At 36.3% G+C, this 12,856-nt stretch overlaps 1 protein-coding gene across 1 annotated transcript in view; it reads right to left on the bottom strand.

Annotated features, from left to right (window-relative positions):
* Positions 1–2,421: 2,421 nt before the first annotated feature.
* The window catches only part of LOC138709073 (hemolymph lipopolysaccharide-binding protein-like), a 78,403-nt gene continuing 67,968 nt past the window's right edge, over positions 2,422–12,856 (bottom strand). Inside the window, exons 3-5 of the mRNA XM_069839577.1 lie at positions 11,149–11,272; positions 8,457–8,753; positions 2,422–5,776 (exon numbers count right to left, since the gene is read on the bottom strand). Coding sequence (XP_069695678.1) covers positions 5,628–5,776; positions 8,457–8,753; positions 11,149–11,272 — 570 coding nt within the window. The 3' untranslated portion in view covers positions 2,422–5,627. The remainder of the gene's footprint in view (positions 5,777–8,456; positions 8,754–11,148; positions 11,273–12,856) is intronic.

The following is a 12,856-nucleotide window of genomic DNA, read 5'->3' as shown; positions in this document are numbered from 1 at the left end:
TTGCTAGGAGAGCTCAAGTTTTCAAATCAAGAATTTTTGGAATTACAAGTTATGATGCAAAAATAAGTAGGCTATTGCAAAACTAGGTGATCATTTTGTATGTGCCACGTAAACTGCGACGTTGCGATCTTTGTTGTTATTCTGTGGGAAAGACAAATATATAGTCTATGACTAGATTAAGAGAGCGATCGTACTACACAGGTGACGTAACAGCGGCGCGCTGTGTATTCGTACAAGAACTGCCGTTCCACAAACAATGGTCGGATAATACCAAGGGTACGTCGGTATATTTTCTCCAGACATCAAGTTCCTTCTACCCAGAATGTGGGCGAACGTACTCTGTACAGAGATGAAAGAAATCTTAAATACGTAGAATTGTTCCATTGAAAATCCAATTCTTCCTTTTATTATAACCATTCCAGCACATCTCTTCTTTGATACCCTATTGGAATGCCAAACCATAACATATTATGTAATAATTCGAAAAAATTATCAGAATGTATCGTTAAGAAAAATTGTTGAAGTCTGTGACAAGTATATTAACAGTATATTCTGCCTGATAACACGTGTGATTTGACTCCCAATATGCTCAGTCAATTTAAGAGAGTAGAATATTGCGATAATAAATTATTACAAAAATGTGTCCTTTAAATATGTATAAATCTATCGGAACATTTGTAACGTTATAAAACTCCTTTGCTGAACGAAAAGTTAATTTTTTTCGGATCAAATTTCTGAAAATTTAAAGGATAAAACTAAATTGTTTCAATGAGCATATTGGAAATTCAATCAATTGCTTTCCCGAAACTCACATTATGAAATGTTTCATATGAAACAATTTTTATCTCTAAAGGGAAACAAAAACTAGTAAAATTGAATTATTTTTTTTGTTTTAAATATCTCAAAAAATGGCCCTCTGAAATTAATGACATTACTTACGCCTCATTTTGTGTAATACGACGATCATTCATTATAACGAATGACAGGAAGAAAGAAACTAAAGGCAAAAGGCAAACCGATCTGCTTTACAGCTCGAGATGTTTATATTAACATTTCGGCGTTAGATCTTTGATTGCCCCAAATTGTCAGCAGAAGTGGTAAGGAGGAAGAAGTCACAGGCGTTGCTCTGGGTTAAATAGCTCGTCTCCTGATCCGAGGCTACACTTCGGTGTCTATTCGATGCCAACTTAGGTTGATTACGTGATCGAATTTGTAAAGAGATTTTCCCTAATTGTAAGGCGATTGTCAGGTAATACATGGCGAGTGCTAAGTCTCATTTCGCCAACTACCATGTCACTACCACCAATTCCACCGACGCTAGATAGCCTCACAGTTGATATAACAATGTTAAATAGCCGATTACAGTCGAAGTAGCTACAATAACGAAATATGCAATAGATCTTAGATTTATTGGAGCAGCTGCTGCTTGTAGAAGATATGAGCTGGTAATTTTAGTGATAGAAAATGTGAAAGACGAAGGACAAAGTTGATTACTGCACTGAGTATGTTACGAGGGTGAAATAAATGTGGAGAAATATCAGGTATTATTAATCGATCTGGGTAAAAAAATTTACACTCTTCTTTCTGAGTATCATTTGTATAAAATTACATTAAATATGCACATACATACATCCTGGTTACAAATTATTGGACGAATTCAGAAGACTTTATTTTAACCAATAATGAACATAAATACATGATCTTACCACATTTTGAAAGAGGCAAGTTTGAAGTTTTATACTGACCTTAGATACAATCCATGTGAACCCCACGTGTAATACGGGAGACGTCCAGGCGGTAATCCTATTCTTGCCATACCCTCTCAAGGATGTATTGTGTGACGTTCTTGATTACATTTTAATGCGCCTTCTCAATGCGGCCAACGTCGCTGGAAGTGTAGGTATGTAAATATTGTCCTTGACAAAGCCCCACAGAAAGAAATCACACACTGGAGAAATCCGGTGAACGGGGTGGCTAAGTATAGAAGGAGCTGTCTGCGTCCGTTGCACGACCAATCAATCGACCTGGTAGCTTCTGATTTAGGAAAATTGGCTAATGCCACAATCACGGACGAGGAAGAACAGGAGTTCATTTTCCAACAATACGGAACACTTCCACATTGGCATACGGAGGTCCGGAGGTATCTAAATCAATGCCTACTAGTGTTTTGATTACAAATCTAAATGAAGCGGTATAGTTTACGGCTATAAACGTGAAGAATGTCATAGAGACTGGTGCCGTGTGTTATTCCAAATAGTGGCGTTGATCACTGCACGACTGAAGTGTCCTCTTAATGAAATATCTATCGCTAGAGCATAAATTACAGCATCATGGTCGGAGCGACGGAAGTCAAGGGAGTTTTTCCGTGAAAGAGGTAACTGTCAATATTTCCTTCTCGATTTTGGAATGGTAACAAGAGGATTTGTGTTAAAACTCACTTTATTTTATTACTACACAACTAGACTCCAAGAGTGAGATTTCAGACAATATAAAGAGTGTTAAATTAGTTTGTATATAACGCCTCAGGGATAATGTAAGTGAAGAGGAACAATTGGGGAGCTGGGTACAATAGCAGCGTGAATGGTTTTGAGAAAAAAAAAATAGAAATTTTAAAATTATTAGGGAATAAATCTTTAGATTAGGTAATAATTAATATTATGTTAAGGGATTAAATGTTAATTAAATTAGATATTTTGTAATGTATGATAACGTTTAAGAACAGCTGTCTATGCAACAACAGGGTTAACAGGCTAACACTATTATTACACCCAGCTCCTCAATTTTAATATGTGAAAATAGTAACACAGATGCGTCGTTTTCTCGGTAAGCTTGCTTACGGATTATGTTGCACTTTCACACTGTCGTCGATGTCAGGGACTTTCTAAATGCAACATTTAAAGATCCTCAACGGGCAAGGCTAGGCGTATATCTTGGCCTCCTCGGTCGCCCGACGTCACCTGTATGGATTTTTTTTGTGAGAGGAATGAAACATCTTATCTGTGAGACCCAGTAGATAGGGGAATAGGGGGCACATTTGAACAGTTTTTCTATTTACATTTTTTATGCATATCCATTATCATTTTTATTAACTTTAACACGGAATTATAAAACATTGCTTAATAAATACCTCAAAATTTTATATTTGGAGAAATTACATATATCTGAAACATAAATTAAGTCAGAACAAACTCTTGTAACATGTTCAAAATTGCCCCATGTTTGGGGTACCTTTGAACAGGTATGGGACACTTTTGAACAATGTCCAAATCATCTATTAAAGAACTAATTAATGATAAAAAAGTCATGTAATGGGCACTACTGTGGTTACATTATTTTTTCTTTAAAACTATTGAAGTCCACATCGAAGTGTTGCCTTGTCATAGTGCGAGCACTTCCTCCTGAATTCTCCGGTTGTGTGAATTTCATAACAATATCACTTTTTTCTGTCCTATTGCAGTCTTCAGTTTTAGAATATGTGAAGTTCTACGTTTTTCGAAACCTCTACATAAACCTGACATTGCCCATCTAACTCTTTCACTTGTAAAACATAGAGAATTTAGTTTTTTTGTTGTACATTACGCCAGTAAAAAAAGTCCTCGGTATCATTTCTTTCTACGGCTACTATATCTTGTATGTAGAGTTCCACATAAATTTGATATTGTAGATGTAGCTCTTGACAGATTGGTGTTCTCAGGTTTTCTCATTCTGAGTTGTCATATAGCTTCATGAAGCCTTAAGTCAGTCAATTCCAGCAATTCTGTTATTATCCCATGCTTCGGTATACTTGTAAGCTAAGTGACGAGCATAATAACATGCTAATTGACGTATATATGTGTAAGTTATGCCAATTAATCTTAGTCCATTTAATGATATAATTAAATAATTCGGACTCCTGCTCCTTGCTGAACTCTTGTTGACTCGTGTATCACGAACCATATTTTACACCTATCATCGCCTTCTTAAACTTCATTATTTGGTAAGATAATGACGTGTGAAATATGTCGGACTTTGATGCTTCAGCTCTTATTGAGAGTTTTCCTTCAATGACAGACCTTGCTGTTTCCTGAATAACTTCATTGGATAATTCATGCTTGTTCTTTTCTTTATGTATGACCGAGAAATTTTATGTCCTAAAAATATATATCATCAACAAGTTCGTAATATTAAATTTTCAAAACGTTTTACACAATATTGTTAAATTAATGTTGTGGAGCAGTTTTGAATATTGTTCAAATGTTCCTCCAAAGAACTGTTCAAATGTGCCCCACTTGACCCTATCAAGTACGACCATTCATTAAAAGAACAAGACGTAAATATTAGAGATATTTAATAATTTTCGAAAAGTGATTTCATTAGGGTCTCATATTACATAATAAAACTCACCTCTGAAACGTTCATGTTGTCGGAATATCCTTACGAAGTTCGAAAAAAAATTATTTTTAAGCACTTAAAATACAATTTCATCCACTGAGTTCACCTCAATAAATTAAATGAAAGGAAAATGGCAGATATCAGAAGAGCTGCCTTCTGCTCTCAGTACCGGCAAATTAAGGGGTCAGGTACAGCTTATAGCAGTAAAACTTTTGGAAATATTCAACATTTTTTTCCTGCATTACTGTATCTTGTACAATAATGAAAATTGGTATGTGTAAAACACTGTCCTTCTGTATATGAATATATATATATTTACGATTTAAGAAAAATAATTTATATATATATATATATATATTTTTAAAAATCATACTGGTGAAGCGTTTCCCCCATAACTCATTAAACTGGTTAATTTTCTCATGTTCTCTCTCTCTTTTATTTTATTGCTGAAACTCACGTTTACAATATCATGCACTTTCAACTACATTCCTTAATAAATAATTTTTTTTTTATTTTGTGTATTAGAAAATACTGATATTTGACCATTTTTTAAATTAATTAATTTTTTTAGACAATATATCAAAGGTAGAGAAGTGATCTTGCATCATATTGTAGATATGACTTCCGTAAATACACGTAAAAACATTTCATCACAGAATGTTGGACAGATTTTTAGTTATGTGGGAAGCATTTCATCATTGCACAGTGAACTGAATTTTGAAAAAAAAAAAAGAATGTAAATAATTTTTTTAAATCGTAAAAATATTTTTGTCATATAGCAGAAGGACAGTGTCTTACACATACTAATTTTCATTATTGTACAAGATACAGTACCATGGAGGAAAAAATGTTGAATATTTTCAAAATTTTACTGCTGTAAGCTGTACCTAACCCCTTAATGAAAATAATGTGCACCTTGTTCAAATCTGCCCTCTTCTCCCCTACCTGCTACAGAAACACTAGTTGCCGCAGTTATTTACGAAACATCTGGCAAATTTATAAATACCAGAGCATCAGTAGTACTGTACGTACATGGCACCTCTATACTCACAGTCAGATAATAGTATCAGTAATATATACGACCTATTCTGTTGTCTCAGCGCATCATTCATATTGTCGTGGCATACGAAAGATTTTACTATTTTTCCTCATCTTTAGGCCGTTATGAAGGAGCTAATTTAACACTCTATTTTGTTTTGTAACAAATGTGACTTACAAAAATTGAGTTAACTGTATTTATTAACATAGAAATAGTTTCACTCCTTGAGTTCGCAGATGTAGAGGAGTTTCTCATTGCAGTATGTATTTCCAAGTAAGGAGTTGGATCTCAGCATCCCACAGTGCCCCATGAAGTCCGGTTCATCAGGAAACCATTTGTTGTAGCCCGCTGAATCAAGGGTCTCATCTGAAACGAGTGACGTTATTTTATAGTGTTTACGGATTTTATTGTTGTATAGTGAGTTCTTTGTTGCGATTTGAGGCTAATTAGCTGTCCTTCTGCTGTTTCAGAATTAAAAGCAAAAATAAATATATTACTAATTCTAAAATAAGTTGGAGCTGTAAATCCATAACACAGAATCTGAACCTGTCAGATGCATGTTCCATATGAGAGGTAGTCTTTAAAATTGTCTCATTGCACACAAGAATGTATTTGTTCATTACTCACGAAAAGACAGTCGGAAAGAATGTGACCTTGACTGTGGCTGCTGATTATGATAAAGATCACTCAGATGGGCATCCCTTAGCTAGGTTATTATTCAGGTCGAAAACATTAATAACACCATTCGCATGAAAATTAAAGGATACTAATTATTATACGCCTATAACAGGTAAAACTCCGTTGTAGGAGGTCACTAAACCTTACCGCTGTGCTGGAGGCAGAGTCTGGAGTTTCCCTCCATTCATCTGAACCATTGTCGCTACTGACAAGTCATCTGACACATCAATGCTATCAGTACGCGCTACTATTGGCTGACAATTAGGAAGGAGGAGGTGAATAGTATATTGTGTCATTCTTTAAGATTGACGCATGCGCAGACCAACGTGTTATGATGAACTGTTCTCTTGTTACCAGTTGTACCAACTATACAATCTTTATTGAACTGTACGGACAATTACTAGTCAAGAAGGCTTTATTGATTCAGTTTCATTTTTATTAAAACAGTTGCATTCCACTTCAATTATCAATATATATGAAACAATCTCTGATACGTGACTGTCTAGAATCTCATACAGCAGAAGCTATAACATAACAGAAAATGTTATAAAAATAAATGATGGAAAAATTTTAATTAAGGGTGGTGAAATAAACATGAATCATTTTAAAAGGTACCATTATTGAAAGTACAATGTTGGCAAACAAAGAAATAAATGCTAGGGAGGTGATAAAAAAAACAAATGCTAGGGAGATGATAAAAATTATAAGCTAAGCAGCCATGATTGGTTGAAACACGTCATTCCGTACGGTTTTGTTGGTCGAAAGTAGTATGACGTAGTAAATAGTCTGTAACAAACCTGCTCATAATACACCATGGTGTTATTACAAAGCCAACACTGTCATCAATTAATTGTAATCATAATGAATACTATTATTTTCGAGAAGTTTTTACTTGTTTTTATTTCTTAATACTTCGACAATTCAATTAACTAACTGTATCTTACGGAGGATGGTTGTAGAATAGTTATAGTTTTTTTTCTATTTATTTAGGTAATTATGAAACTACGGGAGAGAAAAAAAAGTTTGTTTACTTGTTGACAATATTACTCGATAGAGCGCATCGTGAGTCGAACGGTTAGGTCGGAAGCTTAAGACTCTACTAACCAGGGTTTGAATCGCTATTAATTTGGGCTGATTACATGGTTGGGGTTATACCCAACCGTAAGATGAATGCCAGTTGATCTGTGGCGAATCCTCGGCCCTGACTTCATCTCGCCAAAACATTGTAATCTTGTAAAATTTTGACTTGTTCCAAATCTTAAAGCTGCAATGCTAATTTAAGATCTATTGCGGGGGGGGGGGGATTAAAATTATATCAAGTGAAATTTGTGGTGGACGAAAACCGCTTAATATAATATTATCGCGGGATTTTCCTATTTATCCTACAGTAATTTCACCATTGATCCATTAATCATCATCATTATCCTGTGACATCTACAGTGAGTCACAGCGAACGTTCCCGGTGTTTCTATCGGCCGATCAGTGCAATGGCGGGTTCCCTTCCCTATCGCCGCTGCTTGCTTAAGGGGTTAGGTACAGCTTACAGCAGAAAAATATTTGAAAATATTCTATATTTTTTTTCCTCCATTACTGTATCTTGTACAATAATGAAAATTAGAATGTGTAAAACACTGTCCTTCTGCTATATGAAAAAAATATTTTTACGGTTTAAAAAAGAAAATTATTTATATATTTTTCAAAATTGAAAATGGTGACAGTTCACTGTGCAGTGATGAAGCATTTCCCTCATAACTCATAAACTTCTTAACTTTTTCATGTTCTCTCTCTTTTATTTTATTGCTGAAACTCATGCTATTTCAATTACATTCCTTAGGAAATAATATTTTTTTTTATTTTGTGTTAGAAGAAAATAGTGATGTTTGACTATTTTTTAAAATGAATTTGTTTTTTATCAGACAATCTATCAAAGGTAGAGAAGTGATCTTGCATCATATAGTAGATATGACATGCATAAATACACACAAAAAATTTCATCATAAAATGTTGGATAGTTTTTGAGTTATGTGGAAAGTGCTTCATCAGTGCACAGTGAACTGAATTTAAAAAAAATGTAAATAACCCCTTAGGTTTTAATCCGGTGAAACGCCATAACTTCGTACATACAAGCAGCGGCCTTGGCGCGGGGTGACCTGCCGCTGGTCGGCCGATAGAAATACCGGGAACATTAGCCGGAACGCACTGTATATCGTCTTCAGTAGTGAATTGAAGGAGGGCAACGTTTTGGCAACTAAAAGATTTGAAGTTACGGTGCGTCACTACTAGAAAGGGACGCTGTGTGATTGACGTGAGGCCTAGTATTCACCTCTGCATAAAAAACATATGACTCGCTAAATTGCGAGCTGCTTACTGAAAATTGTGACGAACTCTCCTGTTTTCTCTGGGTCCCACATGCCTATGTAGGCCGAATCCTTTCTCCAGTCGTTGAATATGTTGTGTATCCAGATGGACGGCAGCTTCTTGGCCTCGGCTAGCGAGTTAATGACGGCTAGGTGGGCTCCCTCCTGCACGCAAGTGTCTCGGGCCTTCTCCCACGTCTTGATGTCCGTGTGGAACTTGTAGTACCCCAGTCCGGGCACATGCTCGTAGTCGGGGGGATGCTTCGCGGGGGACTGGGGCGGCTCAGCATCTTCATCTCTGGGAGGCACTGTAAAGCAATGAACATGACGTCAGATCTTTGTCGCTTACCTGCCAAATGCGTGCACTATTCATGGTACCGCGTCATGCGTCCATAAATCTGAGGTAGCCTATACATAGATATGGTCACTCCCATAACTTAGGACAGAAGAGTAGAAAAAATCACAAAAACATAGACATTTTATGTTATTTTTTTCTTTTTTATTGGGTTATTTTACGACGCTGTATCAACATCTTAGGTTATTTAGTGTCTGAATGAAATGAAGATGGTAATGCCGGTGAAATGAGTCCGGGGTCCAGCACCGAAAGTTACCCAGCATTTACTCATATGGGGTTGAGGGAAAACCCCGGAAAAAACCTCAACCAGGTGACTTATCCCGACCGGGATTCGAACCCTGGCCACCTGGTTTCGCGGCCAGACGCGCTGACCGTTACTCCACAGTTGTATTTATAGTAGTAAAACAGTATATGGTGTTGTTTATCGTGTTTCAAAACATTTTGATTGTATTACTCCTGTGTAGCTCAGTCTTCTAAGGCGCTTGCCTTCCGGTCCGGAGTTGCTCTCGGGCGCGGATTCGAATCCTGGGGGTAGTACGATTTTTCATTGCTGACATAGGAAGAGTTTGGTGCTCCGGCCCTCTGGGGTTTGTTGGGCTACTGACCCTGTGAGGACTCAGACAGCATGGCTTACCTGTCAGCATCGGATGCACAAATGCCATCCGGGACACCTGTAGGAATTAAGACAATAAAGTGCATATCGATGGTGTTGAACAACAATCTCGTACGCAAAAAAAAAAAAATCAATTTTATAAAAGAGCGAAGAAATATGTTAATATTTAGATAATGAATAAATATTTGTCATTTGGCGATATTTAAATCTTCATTTTGTGAAGTCTGCGCATAAGTCTTGACATATTATTTTATTGGAGATGATTCGGGAAGACTTATTTTACAGGGACTATTTCGTTTATATGACGTCATTCCATTTTCGACCAAAGAAGTGTAATGAAATTTTGAATTCCAATCACTCACTCACACATTGCGATAATTTTTGCAGCTAGATTTATCGCTATCAATTTATCGTATGGTCGTTCTTTTGTTTAGCCGTTGTCGCCAACTGTTTCCCCGTAAATTGACGATCATGAATACATTAAGATGCAACTACACGGTTAAACGTTTCTTTCAACTTTAAAGCAATGAATGCAAGATTGATATTTAATATTAATTAATATATTTACGCAGTGAAGACGACGTTCAAAACGGCGTACCATGTAGACACAAAATCTTCATGCATCTTAATTGAACGTACCTTTTAAACTTGATTCTTTCAATATTCTTCCCAGATTGCACGCATACGCGATTGGAATATTGAACTGTGTAGATGCAGCTTTAGTTCCGTTACACACTACAGCGAGAATGCGTTTGTCGAGCTACAATAAATGCTTTCGTGTAGCACTGATTGTAACGGTCGAAATAAGGCACAGCTGACATTGGTCCTGCTCCCACAGGTACTAGTAACTTAACCTATAATTGTAGCCTATAAAATTTGTATTTTGTGAATGAAATTAAACAATTAATAGAAAGTCAGATGTTCAAATTCATGTAACATCATGCATATCAAACCCAAAGATCTTGCATAGTAATAATAAGGTCTTTGACCAAACTGCCTTCCGTATGGCGTAATACAATTCGTGTTTTAATTAGGCCTATCTATACAGAGATGGCTTCACTGTGACGCAAAATGTCTCGCTGTGAATACATAAGCATTGGTATGTAGCTGTCCCCACTGTTACTGTTAAATTAAATTATGATTTCAGCAGATAATGAAAATGTATTTATGTTATAATAATAAGAGAAAAGTGCAGTACATGTAATTAACATTGTTAAACCTGTATTTCACTTTTCGCAATTGGCATTACTGAATAATAACATCGAATTTCTTTATTGCAGTAATCGATATTCATCTACGAGTATTTCAACTTCACAACGTCTGAATAGGTTAAGTATTCATTAATATACAATTATTAACATTTTGTGATCGAATTTTAGGGATATATTATTTACATTTTTATTTTATTCACGAAATAGTCCTAATAAATGTCACTCGAGATCTGAGATTTATCTGGGAAATCTCAGACCTCTCGTGACATTACTACAGATAAAACGAAATCTTATTTTGTTCATTTTTTTGACATACGAGATTGCTGTTCAACACTATTGATATATTAGGCTCACTATAGACCAAAGGAAACCTAAGTCCTAACACTTGTTCAGGTTCCAGTCCTGAAAAAGTCAAGTCAAGAATATAATTATTCTGATTCAGGCAAATAGGAAAACTTAACGGGGGGATGTGATTTTTTGACATCTTTTTCTGTCTTCGAAATAGAACTAACAGTGAGTCTTACCTGTGACCGTGGCCACTATAAGGACGGAGTCTGACCCATCGCATTTTGCAGTTGAATGATCAATATCGACCTGCCAGGGACCAACCTCATTTTCTTTCTGATCAGCTCCGTGTTCCATCTGTACCTGTGATAGACAACCGGAGTAAATACCTCGCACGTTCAATGAAAAGAGGCAGGATAAGGTAGAAAATGCGATCGTACGACTTATTTAAGAGATAGTGTGAACATGACCGTCTTCTTAAATATTAGGCTGATTCGAAAGAAATGAGACATTGTATGCTTAAAATTATTTTTACGGCAACGGGATAGCCGTATGTATGCTGTTGTTAACCTTGTTTTTAGTGAAGTAAATATAATATTTGCCATGATGGTTTTGGTTGTTACTGACGACGGGACTTAACTTACATTTCTTCCCTAGGGAAGTAAGTGAAAATAGATTTCGTTCTACAGTCGCATAACAACAGTTATATTACCGGTTGTTCTTTATGGTTGTGAAACTTGGACTCTCACTTTGAGAGAGGAACATAGGTTAAGGGTGTTTGAGAATAAGGTGCTTAGGAGAATATTTGGGGCTAAGAGGGATGAAGTTACAGGAGAATGGAGAAAATTACACAACACAGAACTGCACGCATTGTATTCTTCACCTGACATAATTAGGAACACTAAATCCAGACGTTTGGGATGGGCAGGGCATGTAGCTCGTATGGGCGAATCCAGAAATGCATATAGAGTGTTAGTTGGGAGACTGGAGGGAAAAAGACCTTTAGGGAGGCCGAGACGTAGATGGGAAGATAATATTAAAATGAATTTGAGGGAGGTGGGATATTATGATAGAGACTGGATTAATGTTGCTCAGGATAGGGACCACTGGCGGGCTTATGTGAGGGCGGCAATGAATCTCGGGTTCCTTGAAAGCCAGTAAGTAAGTAAGTAAGTAAGTAAGTAAGTAAGTAAGTAAGTAAGTCACATAAGAAACCAAAAAAAAATATTCAAAACTCGACGACTCTCCAATCAGTTCTGATATTAAATCATGTAAAATGAAGAAATATATTTTATTACGTATGATGTGGAAGAGGAAAAACATTATATGCAATTCGTGGGTTAAGTAGAATTTGCTAGTCTCGAACTACTTAATTTCTTTCCTTATCTTCGACTGGTAAAAACTACTTGCCTTCTAAAATACGTAAGTAGAAAAGTTCTCATGTAGAAGCCTGCAAACCTTCTCTTTCTTTGGGATATTTGCACATTAAGAAAGGAGACCATCTTTGTCGCTTCATTTGTGATAGATTGGACTGTATTCAAAATCCTATTATATGCGCAGAAAAATGTGCACACATGGAAACTAGATGTGCGCAAGAGAAGTTGCAGTCTTCTCTTGCCACGGCAATAATACACTGCGCATCTTGGCCTCTACTTTGCCTCTATTCCTGTGAAATTATAAAAGTGGAAACGCCGCTTTAAAGCAACATATTATAACCTATATTGCGTTTTCCTATCTGTCGTGTGACGATACGCTTCACTATAGTCGCGTCGCTGTTATTTTCGGCGTGACTCCTTCTCTTTGCTTACGCCTTAGGAAGTGAAGGCTCTATAAAGTCTAGGTACGTATTATCGTTCGAATGATGTCCTCGTGTACTTTCTGCGAACGTCAACGAAAGAGCCAAAATGGCGGACGATTATATTAAGTATTTATCGAGCCTTAGGAAGT

This window comes from Periplaneta americana, chromosome 11 (assembly GCF_040183065.1).
Source record: "Periplaneta americana isolate PAMFEO1 chromosome 11, P.americana_PAMFEO1_priV1, whole genome shotgun sequence".
Taxonomy (NCBI): domain Eukaryota; kingdom Metazoa; phylum Arthropoda; class Insecta; order Blattodea; family Blattidae; genus Periplaneta; species Periplaneta americana.
Note: the sequence above shows the minus strand (reverse complement) of the source record. Positions and strands in the feature narration are given on the sequence as shown.